The sequence below is a fragment of the Periplaneta americana genome, chromosome 15 (assembly GCF_040183065.1).
Source record: "Periplaneta americana isolate PAMFEO1 chromosome 15, P.americana_PAMFEO1_priV1, whole genome shotgun sequence".
Lineage (NCBI taxonomy): Eukaryota > Metazoa > Arthropoda > Insecta > Blattodea > Blattidae > Periplaneta > Periplaneta americana.
Window position 1 is genome coordinate 126,400,648 of NC_091131.1, and position 19,838 is coordinate 126,420,485.

The 19,838-nt window shown below is 36.0% G+C and overlaps 1 protein-coding gene across 5 annotated transcripts in view; it reads left to right on the forward strand.

Annotated features, from left to right (window-relative positions):
• LOC138715318 (serine protease gd-like) overlaps positions 1 to 19,838 on the forward strand; it is a 371,579-nt gene that overhangs the window by 345,339 nt on the left and 6,402 nt on the right. For all 5 annotated transcript variants that reach the window (XM_069848102.1, XM_069848098.1, XM_069848099.1 and 2 more), the window contains one exon: positions 16,113 to 16,234. In XM_069848102.1, coding sequence (XP_069704203.1) covers positions 16,113 to 16,234 — 122 coding nt within the window. The remainder of the gene's footprint in view (positions 1 to 16,112; positions 16,235 to 19,838) is intronic.

Here is a 19,838-nt window from a genome sequence, read left to right on the forward strand (position 1 = left end):
CAACTTTTCAATGGGAAACTTGCCAGTTACCTTTCACAAGGATACAATAACTGTGGGTAGCGTTAATTACAGGGGTACTAAAGGCATATACACTCTACTCTTTTATGCTAATCCGTCCCCCGACAGTTACGATGAATCAGACTTGTGAAAATATAAAGATATTTTACAGGCCACCAGTGTACACCGCAATCCGCAAGGAGAACTTATATATTCAAATTCAAAGAAGTTTCAAAACATCATTCTGCCCTTATTTCAAAAATATGGGGGGAGTTGGAAAATGTCCCTTCCCACCCATAAAATGGAATATAAATATTGGGACGATCCGAATGAATTGGTAGAACGTCTTCACCTCCTCATGTCGTCACGTGACGCTGGCAATTCCGGTTTGGGCAACGAGATCTATGCTATAGAAGAGGAACTGCGTGAAGGCGGATATATAGAATGAGCAAGGCGGGGATCGCGCGGGAACTTCATAAACCCGCCCGCAAAAATTTCCAACGACGACATGTCGTCACAAGGGGTCGCTTCGACCTTTTCCAAAGCGACCTTATTGAACTTATTCCCTACGCTAGACAGAATAAAGGATTTAAGTATATCCTCGTACTAATTGATGTGTATTCTAAATATGCTTGGGCAAAGGGTTTAAGGAATAAAACTGGAAACGAAGTAACATCAGCTATGCGCTCATTGTTGATGCAAATGCCACAGTCTCCTAGGCACTTGCAAACAGACTGGGGAAAAGAATATTACAATACAAACTTTAAATCATTAATGGAACAGTATGGCATCAATCACTACTCTGTTTTTTCTACAAAAAAAGCATGCATTGCTGAGAGATTCATCAGAACCCTTAAGACGCACATGTTTCGCGAGTTTACAGCTCAAGGAACGTACAAGTGGCTGGACCTGCTACCAAAATTGGTGGAAAAATACAACGCTACCGTTCATTCAACTATCAAGATGAGACCTATAGATGTAGTGGACAATCAACTACTTCAAACTGTGTACAATTATGCGCCAGTGACGCGGAGACGAATAAAGTTTCGAGTGGGTGATTTAGTAAGAATATCAAAGTATAAAAAACTATTTACAAAGGGATACCTGCCATCGTGGTCTACAGAGATTTTTAAGGTGAACAAAGTGCAATCAACTCAGCCGCCCACGTACATGTTACATGATCTTGAGGGTGCGCCTATCCTGGGAGCATTCTATGCTGAAGAACTTCAGAAAACAAACTTTCCAGACATTTATTTAGTGGAAAAAATTCTAAAAAGGAAAGCAGGAAAGGTGTATGTGAAATGGTACGGTTTTCCTACTTCTAAAAACAGTTGGATTGAGGAAAGGAATGTATTGAAGTAATAGAATATTCTGTATTATACATTTATTGATTAAATAAACATAATATCTTTTGATTACATTTTTTTATCATGCACTCCTTTTACATGGTGGTTCACAATCATCTACAAATCCATGCGGAATAGTGTTAATTCCATCAGGCAATATCACTCGTTTGTCATCAAATGGACTTAGGGTTATTTTATTTACACACATGCTATACACTTTGTGTCCATACGATCTTATGGCACGATTCTGCGTATGCGTAATGACTCCATCTTTGTTGCAAGTAACATAATCATCAAACCTAAGATCATTGCTTATGACACTTTTCCTAATGCCTTTCAGTTTCTTTATTTCTCGCTCACTACATTTCAAAGCGTACACTTTGGCTCGCAAGCCGACAAACTCCTCAATCCTTGCATTTGGTACCTCATCTTTAAATTTGCCGAGCACGCCTTTATTTTGCAAGGAAAATAGTGTATGATCTGAAGGATAGATGCTAGTATCCAAATGATGTTTTACACTCTGCAGGTCAGTGTATAAATTATCTGTATCGATAGTATAAATAAAACTATCTGTATCCATGTAGCATAACTTCAACTTGTTGCCAAAATGCTTTTTCATAACGCAATAATGAAAATCATACATGTGCACTTTTGAGAGCTCTAAAATGCTCATACCAACATACATGGCTTTATCAAACATAACTTTAGTGCGAGCTAGATGAACACCTACTAAATATTCGCCGAAAATTGAGCGAGTCACAAAGTATGGGCTCGTAATTAGCTTTTGCAGTTTTTTCGCGTCCGACACTAATTTAAAATTCAGTCTCTTTCTTGTATTTTCCATCGTTTTCCCAAAGACCGCATTGTTCATTAACTTGAAAAAATCTTTTTCAAAGTCATTCTTCGATGCTTTACGCAGCTCCGCATTTAAGTCAATATATTTCTTTAGCCATTGCGACTGCCTGAATTCTACGATGCGATGGATCCTAACAACTTTCAAGCCCTGTTCCACTGCTTGCTGCAAAAGTCTATAATGCACTACATAGTTACGTCTGGCATGGAATGATGTCAGCAATTTTTTCTGCTTATTATTAGGAGGGTTTGTTAATTCCGCACAAAAGGGTAGGTCCTTATGGTCTTTAAACAGATAGTCGGGATACTCGATATCCACCTCCAACACATAACCTATCTCGCCATTTTTACTTATGGCGCTGACATCAAACGTCATAATTTCCTGCTCCGTCAGCCATCTAAAACCGCCATATGGCAGCGGCTGTGACATGGCATATCCGTACAAGTTATTTGCGTCTGCATAGTATATCGCGGACGGAGGTTTTGTTTCATCAAAATTATCGCTTTCTGGATCATTTGAGATTACATGCCGAGTCACGCATTGACATATCCCGCCACGAATTCCTCGCTCAAACATTAAAAACATCGTCATATCTTTAATCAGTTGCAGTTCGATCCCCGTTAACTTTAGCATTGCGGAGTATGCAAGTCCTGGCACAGTGTAATAATGCATGCAATCCAAGTCGTACGTTGTCGAGCACATTTCTCGAAAATTTTCAAACACGTCAGCTAAAATCAATGTGTCAGATGTTAGATAAATGTCTGCATACTCCCCCAAAGTTTGAATATCGAATGTGTCCCAAACACATTTTGCATGGTTGTAATCATCCTCTGTGATATGTTCATTATTCAATTTATTAAAAAACATTTCTTTCGGCGGGAGTTGAGCCTCCTCTAGCACATCAAATGTGGTGATGTAATCGTATGGAAACACTCCCTTGCGGGAAACGAGATCAAATCGATCCTTGAAAAATTTTTTTGTTTCTACAAATTTATCGTCCGGTAAATTACTCGCAAGTTTTGCCAAGCTAGATGGCATGAATCGAAAAGAATCTATAAATCTCATTTTCATACATCGCATCTTATTAAGCACGCTTCCAACGTTTTTTGCAAAACTGATATACTTTTCCTGGGTATTTGCCAGAACGTCAATGCGCTTGTTATCATAGCCTAGCTCCCTTATGATAAAATGTGCATCATATGATGACAAGTTATGCAATACTATAGGAAGAAAATGCTGGTCCTGAAATCTTAAATTGCATTCCGTATGAGCCGCACCCCGAAATTTTCCTGTCACATGATCGTGGTCGTGAAATTTTCCCTTTAACTCTGTAAACTCTGTTTTACAAATGTGACATGTACTCGCATTTAAATACGCGTCATGCTCTTCTGGCGTTAGGGGAATCATTGCTTTTACATCGTCAAATAAAATTTTTTCAATTTTATTTGTTTCCCTAACCATGTCGTGAACGAAATGCTTTGCAGCATCGCTCCCTCTATATAATTTTATGTCTGTATATACATATGTGAATCTTTAAGCACGTAACAATAACTGAAGGGAGTATGTTGTTGGTATGCGGCAGTCCAACTGTTGTCAGGATTTCCATCGCAATTCTGTATTGGCTCCAATAGACACTCGAAATCTGCATACACCACAAACCTCACTTTTTGCGAAAATTCGGGTCTATCGAAAGACAGATAATCCTTCTCTGGGAACATTGACCTCACAGCGCTAAAGTGCGAACACACGTCTTTATGTTCAATCAGTCGCTCAGTATGTGATTTATACAGACTATCTCTAAAATACGCAAAACATCGTTTACAAATAGAGATTGGCTCATTTTTAGATGTTAATTGCGGTTTTATCAAGGCGTTAAAATCAATTATACAGCAATAATGTGACGTATGTTCATTGCTCATGTACAACAGATCCCTATGGTCTGCCAACTCCTTATCGCAAAGTCTGAGGGGAAAGACGTCATCATTTTCATCGAGAGCAAAAACATTGATAGAAATGTTATTCCTCTTTTCAAACCTTGTAATGTCCTTGACCTGTACAGGAAACTCTATGCACCAGTCATATTTAGATTCGAGATCAGGTCGTGTTACGTATGTAATCATCAAATCGCGATCGCATTCAACAAATTTGGATAGAATACAATATTTAAAGCAATATATATCGCTGTTGGAGATATTTATAAGTGAGTTTACATGTTTGTACTTGGGAGGCAATTCTATATGTGCATTCCCTCCCCCCAATGGTTTGTACTCATTTATTCTCAATTCTAATTTATGCATTTTTACGTAATATAACCCTGATCCCTTCATGCTAGCCTCTTCAAATTCTTTCAAAATTTTTTCACTTTGACGTTTAACTATCTCATTAAGATCAGAAGACTGGTATACGGCTTCATTTTTACTCTTGAAATTATGAAGCAGTGTTTCGTTGTGCACATTTGAAAAGAGACATTCAACGAATATGTGAAATTTAAAAGCAGTGTGCTCATTTAAATTTGCCTTTAATTTAAGTTTTATTTCATTGTTGATACTATCTAAAATATCCTTCAAATCATCACCTTCATTACTCAGGTTGGAAGCAATATACGTCTTTAGACGACGTTTGAACGCAGTCTCCAGAAGTGAAAACACTGAAGTGGGCTCTGTTGAGTCGAGCGGCTGTGATGAGCCGGATGTGCCAGGCAGCTGTAATGAGTCTGCTGCAGCGATTACCTGACAAAAAGAAAACATATTATGATATATTGTCAAATATCCGTTTCTCTCTCTCTATACATTTTGTATACCAGTTCCCACCTTATGAGTCCTCACATGCTGCTTTACATATCTTTGCGCTGCAAAACTCTTTCCACATATATTACATGCAAATGTTCTATTATCCCTATTATGTCTTTCTTTCTTATGAGTCATTAATACACGTCTAGAAGAATAATCTTTTCCACACACATCACATAAATGTCTTTGCTTCCCATGCACGTTTCTTTTATGATCATTCAAGGTCCGCTTATTTTTAAATTGTTTATCACATACACTAAATGTGGTAGACGTCTCCATCACCAATATTGTGACGTAAACCGCGGCACGTCTATTAGTGGAAATTCCACAACGTCTTCCCCTTTATCTTCTTCTTCTTCCACTTTTCGCTTGCGTCCTCGCTTATTTGTTTTCTGTAAATGCAAAATTAAAAAAACATTAACAGATATACATATCTCATATTACAAGACAAAACAGATTGCTACTATACTTACCGCTTTATAGTTGGGACAAGTCGGACCACAAAGCTCCCTCCAAACTTTCAATTGGGAGCACTCGTCCAAATCCAAACCTCGTTCGGGCTGTTCCGTACATGTACATTCTACGAGATGCTCTCTGCCCATACACGTAGTGCGATGATACGTCTCCTCATGATGCGGTGGTATATCATTCATCAAACTGTGAGAATTGTGTCCGCATGGCAGGACAAGCGTATAGTCAGTATGCAACTGATTGGGCCCATGTATCAGTCTTGATACCTCTGTGACTACGTCTTTTTCGGAATTTTTCGCTCTATATTTACAAATTATTTTGTATGCTTCCGGCTCCCATTCTTCTGACTCTGACGTAGTATACAAATACGTCCTTTCAAACGGATGTTTATGATGCTCTAATTTTTTTATAAGTGGCAATTCACTGTGAATGATGACGTTATTTGCTGGACCAGCTCCCGTAGTTTTTGCCGTTTGCTCCATGACTCGACAAACACGCGCAATTCATCTCCTTTTATACGTAAAATACCTATTCAAGCAGCCAATCACAGTTCGCTCCTTTGTTGGTCCAGTACATACTGGTATGCGCAGCTCGGGACAATAACCTTACCCGACATCATCAAAATCTTGCCGACCTGATCATGTAATAAAGAATTGCCGAATCCCCTAATCACTGGCTAATTGGTCTTGCGCGCCACATGCTCTTCCGCAAATCGACTTGTGATAAAGGATTGGCGTACAGCCAGCCAAATCCCTTTAATCCTTAATCACTAGCGGCAATGACCTTGGGAGCAATGACCACGCCAGAACAATCACTCCCGACCTCCCGACTCCCCGACCTACCCGAACGTATGACGAGCCCCCTATGACGTCACTGTCATGACGTCACTGCAGCGTCTTGCAGCGTCGTGCAGCGTCTTAATACGTCACTCACCTGTTTATACTACTCCTACTATTGCCACAAAAACTAGACCTACTACTACTGCACCTACTATTACCAGTACTACTAGGCCTACTATTACCACTACTACTAGGCCTACTATTACCACTACTCCTAGGCCTATTATTACCACTACTACTAGGCCTACTATTACCACTAGTACTAGGCCTACTATTACCACTACTACTAGGCCTATTATTACCACTACTACTAAGCCTACCATTACCACAAAAACTAGGCCTACTATTACCACTACCGGTACTACTAGGTCTATTATTACCACTACTACTAGGCCTACTATTACCGCTACTAATTGTATTAAAAAGTCTGTACTGACCTCTAACTTGGTGGTCATCAACTACACAATGAATAGATTGTTTTATGATAAAATTTATTCTCATTATATTTTAAATCTGTTTCCAGAATTTTTATGATCTCATATTTCACCACTAAATATTTTCTAAGCCCCATATACCTTCCTCTTCCTTTGCATGAAAGGACTGAAATATAGATCACTTGAAATATTACAGTAAATATCCATTATTATGTCCTTAAAACAATACTAGTAATACTGAAAATTAATGCTGGCATTGCCATTATTCACTATTTCACATACTTATCCCTAGTGTATATGGGTGATTTAATTTATTTTTTTAGAATATCGCCAAACATGAACCATTATAATACTTTAATAAATATAGCGCTTCTCTGCCATTCATGTTTATTTCATCACGACTCATCCTTTGTAAAAGATGTTTAAAACAGTGTCTATCACCAGGCTACATCAATGTATTGTGGTACTCTTTTCGAATTTTGCGCCGCAAACACTCCCTTTAATGGCGGATGCTAGCCGATTCAATTTGTGACATTTTTCTTGCCTGCCACTCACGGGTATGTGTCTCTAGTAAGTATTACAAACTCTTTGGGTAAACCTAAGTCCCAGGCGTCAACAAGACCAGTACACGTGCAGCGTTATTTTTACATAGTAACGTATTATAATAAAGAATTATGTCGCTCACATAGTCTACTGCAGCTCATTGATATACAGTAAATTTAAAAACATGTGTTATTTGAAGAGGTGGTGCACTGCTCCTGTGCTCCTTAAGAGAAATCGCCACTGGTTGGAGCTATGATATACTTTCTCGCTATCAGCATTTTGTTGACATTCCATATTTAATCATTTGATAGTGTTTTGTATACGCTATAGTAATGGATATCACACGACTATTATTATTATATTGCGCGTTCACATCTGGATGTTTCGTTGTTATGGAACGGCATGTTCATCAGGATGGGTAATTATTGCGCTGTGTAAGGACGAAATAAAATAATACTTATTTATATTATTATAAAGGACCAAAGACTCTGACAAAAGATATTTATGTTTCCCAACTGATAAAATGCTGAATGTGAAATGGAAACACTTTTGCAAGGGAAAGGACAGAATTACGAAATAGAGTAGATCCTTTCACAAATTGATCATAATTACTTACAAATGCGTTTTAAGGAACCCGGAGGTTCATTGCCGCTCTCACATAAGCCCGCCATCGGTCTCTATCCTGAGCAAGATTAATTCAGTCTCTACCATCATATCCATTTTTATATTATCTTCCCATCTACGTCTCTGCCTCTCCAAACGTCCTTTCCCTCCGGCCATCCAACTAGCACACTATATGCATTTCTGGATTCGCCCATACATGCTAGATGTTCTGCCCATTTCAAACCTCTAAATTTAATATTCCTAATTATGTCAGGTGATAGTACAATGGGTGCAGTTCTGCGTTGTGCAACTTCCTCCATTCTCCATCCCTCTTAACCCCAAATATCTTCCTAAGAATCTTATTCTCGAACACCCTTAACCTCTGTTCCTCAAAGTGAGAGTCCAAATTTCACAACCATACAGAACAACCGGTAATATAACTGTTTTATAAATTCTAACTTTCAAGTTTTTTGAGAGCAGGCTGGATGACAAAAGCTTCTCAACCGAATAATAACAGGCATTTCCCCCATATTTATTCTGCGTTTCCTCCTGAGTGTCATTTATATTTGCTTTATCATAACAATAGAGAATAAAAGAGGGTTATTATTATTATTATTATTATTATTATTATTATTATTATTATTAGTTACTTTACGACGCTTTATCAACTGCTAAAGCTATCTAGCGTCTGAATGAGATGATAATGCCAGCGAAATGAGTCCAGGGTCCAGCGCCGAAAGTTACCCAGCATTTGCTCTCAATGGGTTGAGGCGAGAAACCTCAGCCAGGTAAAGGCTGGTTCACAGTAAACCGGGAACGGAAACGACAACGAGAAATAATCTATACTAATAATAAATCTGTAAGCGAAATTTTTCTGGTAATTTTCGCTTTTCCAAAAACAATAGGTGTTAACATATATAATTAATCATCCTGAAACCGAAAATCGCTTTTTTGAAATTTTTGTTTGTATGTCTGTCTGTCTAGATGTTTGTTACCTTTTCACGCGATAGTGGCTGAACGGATTTCGAAGAAAATTGGAACATAAATTAAGTTCGTTGTAACTTAGATTTTAGGCTATATGGCATTCAAAATACTTTATTTAAAAGGAGGGGGTTATAAGGGGGCCTGAATTAAATAAACCGAAATATCTCGCTTATTATTGATTTTTGTGAAAAATGTTACATAAAAAAATTTCTTTAAAAATGATTTCCGATAAGCTTTATTCCAGGCAAAATTTTGATAGGACTGATATTTAAGTATGTCTGTCTGTCTGTCTGTCTGTCTGGATGTTTGTTACCTTTTCACGCGATAATGGCTGAACGGATTTCGGTGAAAATTGGAATATAAATTAAGTTCGTTATAACTTAGATTTTTGGCTATGTAGCATTCAAAATACTTTATTTAAAAGGGCGGTTGTAAGGGGGCCTGAATTAAATAAACCGAAATATCTCGCTTATTATTGATTTGTGTGAAAAATGTTACATAACAGAAGTTTCTTCAAAAATAATTTTCGATAAGTTTTATTCCAGGCAAAATTTTGATAGGACTGATATTTAAGGATATAAAAGAGTTTTAAAATAGCAATACAATAAATTTCCACCGCCGCCTCAGATTATAGTGTCGTTGTTCCGTAACTGCTATGTGCAAAATATTAAATTTTTTAGTAGGAAGAAAAACAAATTTATTCGTTCTATGGTAGTAGTGCATAGGAGATCGTGAATTCTTACATTTTTACACAATCAACTCTATTAATTTGGAGTGATTTATTAAAGAATGCATTCAAGACTAATTTATAAAAATGTTAAACGAGTTATATTTGCACCAAATGAATGATCTCTGGACCAAAATGATAGCATTTTAATTATTTAAATATAATTTAAATTAAGTAACATATTAAACGATTTATTCTTCTATCAAACACGAATGTTCCCTGGACCCAATGTTCTATTTTAATTATGTAATTACTTTATATTTATTTCTAATAAGTGCAGCGGAACGCACGGGTACAGCTACAGTAGTGTTAAAATAAATGTATTTAAATGTGAACATTCACAATTAACGAGAAGATTGCCGGAGCCCGGAAACGGGAGCGTGAAAGTTAATTGTGAATGCTCACATTTAAATGTATTTATTTTAACAATATTTCCATTATCGTTGTCGTTTCCGTTCTCGGTTTTTATTGTGAACCAGTCTTAACTTGTCCCAACCAAGATTCGAACCGGAAGCCGATCGTTTCACAGTCAGGTGTGCTAACCGTTACTCTACAGCGATTATTATTATTATTATTATTATTATTATTATTATTATTATTAATTATTATTATGACATTAATTCAATTTCAAAATGACATTAATTCAATTTCACAATGGTCTGTTGAAAATGGAATGAAAATTAATCAATCCAAAACTTTTGTTATTTCCTTTTCACGGAAAACTATCTCCCTAAAATTTAACTATTCTCTCAGTAATGTCGTAATTACTAGGAAAGATTGTATTAGAGATCTTGGTATCCTACTTGATTCAAAATTATATTTCCATGATCATGTGCAATATATTTATACCCATTCGTTAAGAATGCTTGGTCTAATTAGGTCTATAACTTATTCTTTTTCCATTCCTATGTGTTTATTAATTTTATACTATACGTTGGTTAGATCCGAGCTTGACTATGCATCTGTTGTATGGAACTCCATTACTTCCACTGACTCGGCTAAATTGGAGAATATCCAAAGAAAATTTATTTCCTTGTGTTCTTATAGATTTTTACCAAATTCCGATTATAACTATGAGATTAAATGCAATTATTTCAATTGCGGTAGTTTGTTCACCAGACGTCAGGATCTTGATTATTTATTTTTTTGCAAAGTCATTAAGGGTGATATTGATTGTGAATCTTTCATAAGCAATATCAGTCTTCGTATTCCTGCTAATGGTTTAAGATTTCATAAATTGTTTTATAATAAGAATCCTAAATCTCTCTCTCCGGTCTGCAGATGCATTAAATATGCTAATTTGCATGGATTCAACTTGGATCCATTTAATGTGTAGTATATCTTTGAGTTTTAACTCACTGATCTAATTTTAATAATTATTTGTCCATATATTTCTTGCATTTGGTCTATTGATTCATGTAGACCATTCCATTATTTCAATTCTCATTGTACTAATTTTATAATTATTATTAGATCAATGATTGATGTAGACCATTATATTGTTTGTATTTCATCTCATTGCCATTTTCTATCGTTCATTCTCATCATCATTTGTTGTTTTGTTCTGTTTTGTATCGTGCAAAACTGTAATTGGCCTTGTGCTGTTGTTTTTGCACGTTAATATTCTAAATAAATAAAAATAAATAAAATAAATAAAATAAATTAGTATTACTGTTATCATCATTATCGTAATCATTAGGATGATTAAGATTATGATTATCAGGATTATTATGATGGTTATTATTTATTACTGTCTTGTAAGTTATCATTAGGTACAAGTATTAGAAATCTGATTAATTCTTAATTTGTTATTCTCGTTCCTATAACATAGGATAATTATTGTAAATCATATAGGCCTATATAATTTTATATTGTAACATGGTTAGAATACAATAATGATTGTTCTGTAACAATAATTTATAACGTGCACACCAATAGAAACTGTAGTTTTCTATAGTATAGGCTGGTTCACAATAAACCGGGAATGGAAACGAGAACGGAAATAATGTTAAAATAAATGTACAGTATTTAAATGTGAGCATTCAGAATAGTTAATTGTGAATGCTTACCTTTAAATACATTTATTTTAAAAATATTTCCGTTCTAGTTCTCGTTGCCGTTTCCGTTCTCGGTTTATTGGGAACCAGCTTTTAATATTTTCATGTTTCATATCATTGTGTTACAAACAATTTTTTTATTTAGTTGCTATAAAAGATAGCCTAATTACTATAAAGTGTAAACCATCTTGGACTATATAGCCTCATTTTCAACTACCTTTATTAAAATACCAATTAATACTATCCGTACAATAACGAGTTTTCATGCGTTGAAGAGTTCCGTACAAATTTTACGGAACAAACGTTTGAGTCATGAGTCCTGCGCTAACAAGTTAACTCGCCGTTATTCGAGAACCAGTTAAGATTTTGAGTGGCCATCACCTTTAAAAGTAATTTCCATCCTTTCTCAACATTTCTCTCGCTTTGACCCCCCATCTAACGTGAAAAACAAAAAGTTTGCCGCTTACCAGAGGTGAAGTCTGAACAGATCAATCTCCATCGAAGTTAATTTTTTTTTTTCACTTTCCAAAAAAGATTTTCAGTTCGATTTGTTTTTCTATGCTTTCCTTATACATTGAGCTATCAATCCAAAAAATTACAGCGCGATTGATTAAGTATTATAGGAGCTACGACGTGATATATATTTAAAGAACCGGGAAATGCATAAGCCAATGCTTCCTATAGGAGCACGGCCCGAGCGATATTGCTTTCTTATCAGTACTACAGTCCCGCCTAGACCTCCGAGACTGTCGGGAATGACCTAGTATCAGTGTTGCCAACACATAAATTGTACCCCCGTCAGTATAACACCTGGAAATCCGTCAGAATCCGTCAAAATTAAAAATAAAATAATAATACCCAATATATATATACAAGCAATTTTAACACAACTTACTTACTGATTCTGATTAAAATAATTATTCGTCAACATTGACTTGATTACGAGCAAATTTGAAACAGGACATTCTTAAACATAGCACGGAACAGGCAGGGTTGTTCAAATAAAAAGCAAAATCTCCCAAAAATTAAACAATTAAAAATGGCAGCAGCTAAAAATGTCAAAAGACGATGTAAATCGTAATTCCCTCCAGAAAATCCGTCACCCGTCAAAGCCATTTTTTTCCCGTCCGCTACATTGAAATTCCGTCAATTTCGACGGAATTTCCGTCCAGTTGACAACACTGCCTAGTATCGGTAATCTCGGGACCAAGAGAATCTCGTGTTCTCTATCAATGAGTCATTTGGCTACGTTAGGTACTCGCGCACTGCTCGGGACTGCGGTGATTACGCAACCGAGAACGGGCGATAATATGAGGCAGTCTGCCCGACTCTACTTGGGCATAGAAGGCCATAGACGATCTCATCATTGATAAATTCAAGTTGTGTTTTTTCTGTTGCGTAGGACTTAACGATAGAGTTTCACTTCCAGGGATTAGCTATCGTGGTGTTCCAAGAAGCCAGTGAGGCTTATTTCGTTGGTCTCTCAGATACACCAACCTCTCCGACATCCATGCCATGAGGGTTTAACATTTTGCACAATGACTTCCAGCTAGACAGGCATATCAGAGGCCACTATTAATTCAGAGGAAAGTAAAAGTGTCTGATAATATGATGTATTGTATCAGTACCACTATTTTTTTCACGAAATGTGATATAGTTAGATTTGTGTACCTTCAAAAGCAAAGAATTCTGTGAGGGTGGTATTTTGCTACGAAACTTGCCAGATCCTTGAGCTAGATTGCACTGAAAGTTTGGCTTATTTTCAACATTTCTATTTCAAGGCCTGATGTCATATTTTTGATACCGGTACAATGTTATTTATGCAGTATTAATTTTCACTCTGTGTACAACATAATATATTTTTTATTTTAGTTTTAATTCCCCCCCCCCTTTTTCTATTGATATTTACATGATTAATTGTCCAGTCCAGTGTTGTCACCATAATGTCCACTATAATTCTACTAAAAATTAATTCAGTTATTGTTAAATGGGGCTATGTGTAATTACTTTCTTATATAAAACATGCACAGATCCCCTTTTAACATTGACAATTTCTGTGTTAAACCAAATTCTGTCTTTCTTTTAGTCTCAAAGGATCCTATGATGCCACCAAACATTATCAAGAGGTTGGTTAAGGAAGAGGACGTCTGGAAATTTGGTAATATAATGACTACTTTAAGAATTATTGGCTGATGCAAATGCTGGAGCAAACATAATATGTCTGTCCAAAACCATAGTTATTTTCTTTTTATAGCACTTTGTATTTTTCAGAAAAATAAAGTAAGTGTGCTGTTACACAGAAAATAATACAGTTGATTGTTCATTGTGTATTTTTGTTTTTGCCTAACTGTGATTTATGTTAAATTTGTATAATGAAGAAATAAAATAAAGTTATTTCCAATCTGTCCTTTGTCGAAGAAGTATTCCCTTAGTCCTGAGGCAAAAGTCGGGATATTAGAATTGTGTAATGCTGATTCAATACATCAACTTGTCAGCATTCCATAATGTTATACAACAATATTATATATATATATATATATATATATATATATATATATATATATAATTACATCGCCCTTCTCCATTAAACCTGAAATAATAAAAATACTTAAGTTGTCCTTTCATTTGGTTGAAACAAATCCTTATTATACAAAATTAAAGCTTAATTATTCTTTTTGTATAGAGATTGGTCGTGAAAAGTACAGTAAGTATGATTTTTAAATTTTCATTACTTGGTTAGTTAAAAATAAAATTTCACAATTCTTATTGTATCTTTAAATTGTATTTATACATACGTGTCTATATCTATTAAGGAGGAATATGTGCAGCAAAAGAAATGGAAAATAATAGTGATGATGGTAATGTAGTTTTTAAGAATAATTTTTTTTTCTTTTCTTTTTTTAAGACATGACCATTTAAATTGTTCTTCAAATTTGATTTATGGCACATAATACCATCTTTCGTGGTATAAATTGTTTTACTTTTTCTCAGAGTTTGTTTTATTCTGATCATCCACAATTTTTAAATGCTCTCCACTGACAATTTGTTCAATTTATTGAAAAGAATTAATATTAGTGCTTTACGTTCAAAGTTGGTAAGACTGAAGTACGGCCATCTTGGATTTTTTAGTACGTCACTATATGTTGGTAAGTACTCTTCAGAATGAACGCCGTACTTGCTAAGCAACTTCTCTGACACGTAGGTAATACACATCTGCGGAAGTGTAGGAAGATTGAATTCTCTAGGCTCATCGACTAGCCATATGACGGCACACAGCGAGCCATGACACACTTTGAACTGAACACCCAGTAATTTATATGATATGAAGAAATAAGGATTGCATTGAGTAATATACAGCTTGATTCAGGGATTTTGGCCCCTGTAAAAAGTAAGTAGACAGACTAAGAGGGAGTTCCTCATCACTACTGGCAGGCTGGGTCACACAGGTCAGGGCGCGCAGTCATAACAACTAACACTTGCTTCTTATCATGTCGCTGTACACGATATTATTCCACACGTCCCGTTACTAACCATTATGTCTGTTGACTAAACAATGTGATGATGACTTACAGTTTCTTCTCAGCTACGAGCATAGATATTATTTTCATTCTTCCCCTTCCCTCTTCCCCTCCTATGCACATTTGTGATTAAATTTCTTTCTTATGACGCAACACACAGCTAGCTCACTAGCCAAACAACCAAGGACAGTGGCCAATAACGTTGAATCGAGCTGTACAGTACTATGGGTGTATTCGATCTTCAATTACGTGTCTACACCTGTGGAGTAACAGTCAGTGCGTCTGGCCGCGAAACCAGGTGGCCCGGGTTCGAATCCCGGTCGGGGTAAGTTACCTGGTTGAGGTTTTTTCCGGGGTTTTCCCTCAAACCAATACGAGCAAATGCTGGGTAACTTTCGGTGCTGGACCCCAGACTCATTTCACCGGCATTATCACCTTCATTTCATTCAGATGCTAAATAACCTAGATGTTGATACAGCGTCGTAAAATAACCCAATAAAATAAATTCAATTACGTCAACATTATGAACTTTGACATTAGGAAGGGTGCGTCAGACATTGCTTACGTTTACTCTTACCGGTGACATTCAAACAGTCTGTAAAGTGGTCAGTTCTTATTAGACAGTGCTAACGCAACATTTGCAATGTAAAACATAGTTGGTTCCCATTTTAAAAAATTAAGTTGACTCTAATATCTCGAAAATTATTTCATGTATAAAATACAGTACATGTATCAGATGTCCCTTCGATGTAATTTAACTTGTAATTGTCGGTTTGTGTATATCTGAAATATTTCACTTGCTATCAAAGGTGAAAGAGTTAAGTGCGCCACTCTGTGTACTAAACGGTATATCCTTCCACAACATTGTACATGTACCCAAAAACTGCATGCTGAAAGCATCTTTCAGTTTGTGTACACATGTTAAGGACTGGCATTCTTGCTTATTTTCAGCGGCCCACTGTGCAAGCAAAGGCTCAAGCGTGGTTCGACCAGTAGACCCTGAGATTTTGTTCGTCTACCTGGGGAAGTACCACCTGAAACAGTGGAGTGAAGGTGGTTTGCAAGTCAAACAGGTGAGCGAGTTGAGTCTAATAGACCTAACTTGATTGGCTACCTTACAAACTGACTGACCAAAAAATTGTCCCCTTACAATTTTACCTGAAAATTTTCCGCCTGACCAAATTGTTGCTTTCCTTGCTCCTTGCTTACAGCTCAAGACCTGTACATGTATTGCTCATTAGCCATCAGCTTATGAGAGGGAAGTTGTAAGATATCTAACCTTTTATGGCTGTGTCAATATTGACCCCAAAACAGCGCCATTTTCACGTCTGCTTTACCATAACATTCATAACGATTAAGGAACAAGCACTGATACATATAATTCTCTGAGAACTTTTCTGATCTAATATGAATTAACAACATTATTTGCTCCAATTGGAGCTGATACATACCTTACTTACTTACAAATGGTTTTTACAGAACCCGCAGGTTCATTGCCACCCTCACATAAGTCTGCCATCAGTCCCTATCCTGAGCAAGATTAATCCAGTCTCTACCATCATATCTCATCTCCCTCAAATCCGTTTTAATATTATCCTCCCATCTATGTCTCGCCCACCCCAAATGTCTTTTCTCCTTAGACTTCCCAACTAACACTCTATATGTATTTCTGGATTCGCCCATACATGCTACATGCCCTGCCCATCTCAAACGTTTGGATTAATATTCCTAATTATGTCAGGTGAGAAATACAATGCATGCAGTTCTGTGTTGTGTAACTTTCTCTATTCTCCTGTAACTTCATCTCTCTTAGCCCCAAATATTTTCCTAAGTACCTTATTCTCAAACACCCTTAATCTATGTTCCTCACTCAAAGTGAGAGTCCAAGTTTCTCAACCATAAAGAACAACCTGTTGTAATATAACTGTTTTATAAATTCTAACTTTCAGATTTTTTGACAACAGACTGGATGATAAAAGCTTCTCAACCGAATAATAACAGGCATTTCCCATATTTATTCTGTGTTTAATTTCCTCCCGAGTAGCATTTATATTTGTTACTGTTGCTCCCGGGTATTTGAATTTTTCCACTTGTTCAAAGGATAAATTTCCAATTTTTATATTTCCATTTCGTACAATATTCTCGTCACGAGACATAATCATACATTTTGTCTTTTCGGGATTTACTTCCAAACCTATCACTTTACTTGCTTCAAGTAAAATTCCCGTATTTTCCCTAATCGTTTGTTAGCACAATTAATAAGACAAAAAATTGCGTAACGAGAATATTTTCTTCACCATGACTGACTGACCAATCGAACAAATATCTGTCTATCTGTCTGTCTGTACCTTACCTGACATGACATGACTTCTGTATTTCTTTCTCATCTCTCTGTCTGCCTGTTAATCAGTCAGTGAATCAGTGTGTAATGGTGGAATCACATTATTGCCACGGCATGTGTTCTCCTGTGAGATCATATAAATTGGAAGGCACGTGCTGTGTCGCGTTGTGTGCACATTATCGCCACGCCATGTTACTTCACACTTACAGTCTGTCCAGTCGCTCTTTTATTCAGTTGCTTTTCTGTAGCAGAGATGGAAGGTGAGTGGATTATTAGTTCAGCAGTTCTTCAGAGTTTGAAGAAAACATCGAAAATGCGGCTTCGCCTATTATCATTCAGGAAAAAAAGTGTTGGAAGTGGGTGCATGACATAAACTTGAAACCGGAGGAATTTGGTGAATTTCACACCTTGTTTAAACAACTGGAACAAGTTTTCATATGCACTTTAGAATGAATAAAGAAGAATTTGAATTTATTTACAATCTAATAAAAGCGAAAATATAGAAACAGAACACTCAATTTCGAATAGCAGTGAACACTGGAGAAAAAATTAGTCGTATGTTTAAAGTGAATTCATGCTACAAATTTAAATAATAATACTGTTTAATTAGGCCTACCTCTGATTGAAGTTCTGGCTGATATGTACATCTATTATCAGGCAGTACATCTCACTTGACGATATGTGTCAGAGGAAGAACAATTGTTTGTGTGCATCTGAAGTCTGACTAGTGTAATATATAGCTAGTCGCCGATGTATGCAGTGGAGGGGGAAAGGAACTGGCCACCCTACCCCATTATCTCCTGGCCTAGTTGCCTCATAAGTAGTGTCTTGTTGTATCACTTGTGAGGTTCAGACTTGTCTTCGGACAGTTGACTAAACTAAACAACTCTTTATTATAATATTTCAATGAAGTTTCATATCTACGAGAAGTTGCTTCTTGAATAATATCCATTGTTGTACAACTGAACGAACCCTGATAATAGTTTAGCGATAATAATCATTGTCCATTATTGGCTCACAATTTGTGAGCGTAACTACACTTATGTCTTGTGCTGTTGATGGGGACAGTCCTGCAGTTCGTAGAGCATCATCCTGTGGTGGAAATGTATAGCAACTTGATGGCGCAGATAAAGGACGCGATAATTCTATTGCACCTGCTGCTGTGTTTTCATTGTCTTCTTCTTGCTCTGTCATTAAATGTTGTTCGTCGAAGTAGATCGCAAAATTAAGATACATGTTTTGTTGTAGTTAATATGTATAGTCATATCTACTCTGCTGTACCAATAATAATAATAATAATAATAATAATAATAATAATAATAATAATAATAATGGAAATAAAAAGGTTAGTTCAGTCGATAGTCACTAATGCTGGATAAATTGACATAATTATAGTATTCATCGCTCATATTCAATTCTCTTCCTATTTCCTCACATCCTATGTTTCTCATGTTCAAGTCTCTGTAATTAGAGCACATAAAATTGTACACAAATTCATGTTGCCTTACTTTTTCAATCATGTATTACTCCATAATGAAACTGCACGTGCTCTCCACCATCCACCGATGTCCGGTGCAACAGAAAATCTAAACGTGATGGCACGAGTGCTACACAGGAGAGGACGTGGCGTCCGTGGCGTGGGAACAGTGTGATTCTGAGCAACGTAAATAAATGGAGAAAACGAATACCACACATTGAATGCAGAACGTGACAGCACAGGAAATCACATTTCGTGCCGTGCTGTGGCAATAATGTGTTTCTACCTTAAATGAAAGAGTAAATAACTGAGACATGGAGTAAGTTTCTCAGTGATGACCAGGGAAAGGATTTATATGTAAATACATATTTACTTATAAAGCTAATATAATTTATATTTTGCATTATCTTTATGTTTCACAATGTGTAGGGTTGAAAAATCCTACTTTTATTTTCCATATTTTTCCATATTTTAGAGTTTAGTACATATTTTCGTTAATTTCCATATATTTTCCATATTTCATATAAAACAGTCCATATTATATTAGGTTTAACAATAAAACAAAACAAAATTCCATTAACTTTTAAAAATACATTTCAACAATAGAGATTTAAACACATGTTCAGTAATCCCTTTAACATCAGAGTTATTTGAAAATTAGCAGTCCTATCAACAATGGGAAAGTAAGTTACAAAACTGTATTAATTTAATTTAAAATTTTTAACAGACTTCAGTTGTGCAGCTCAACAGTTAAATGCCAGTCAGAGTACACATAGGTTCAGTTTTGTAAATCATACTATAAAGACGGTAAATATGCCAAAAGTACGTCATTCAGTCAATTTAAAATCAAAACTAACAA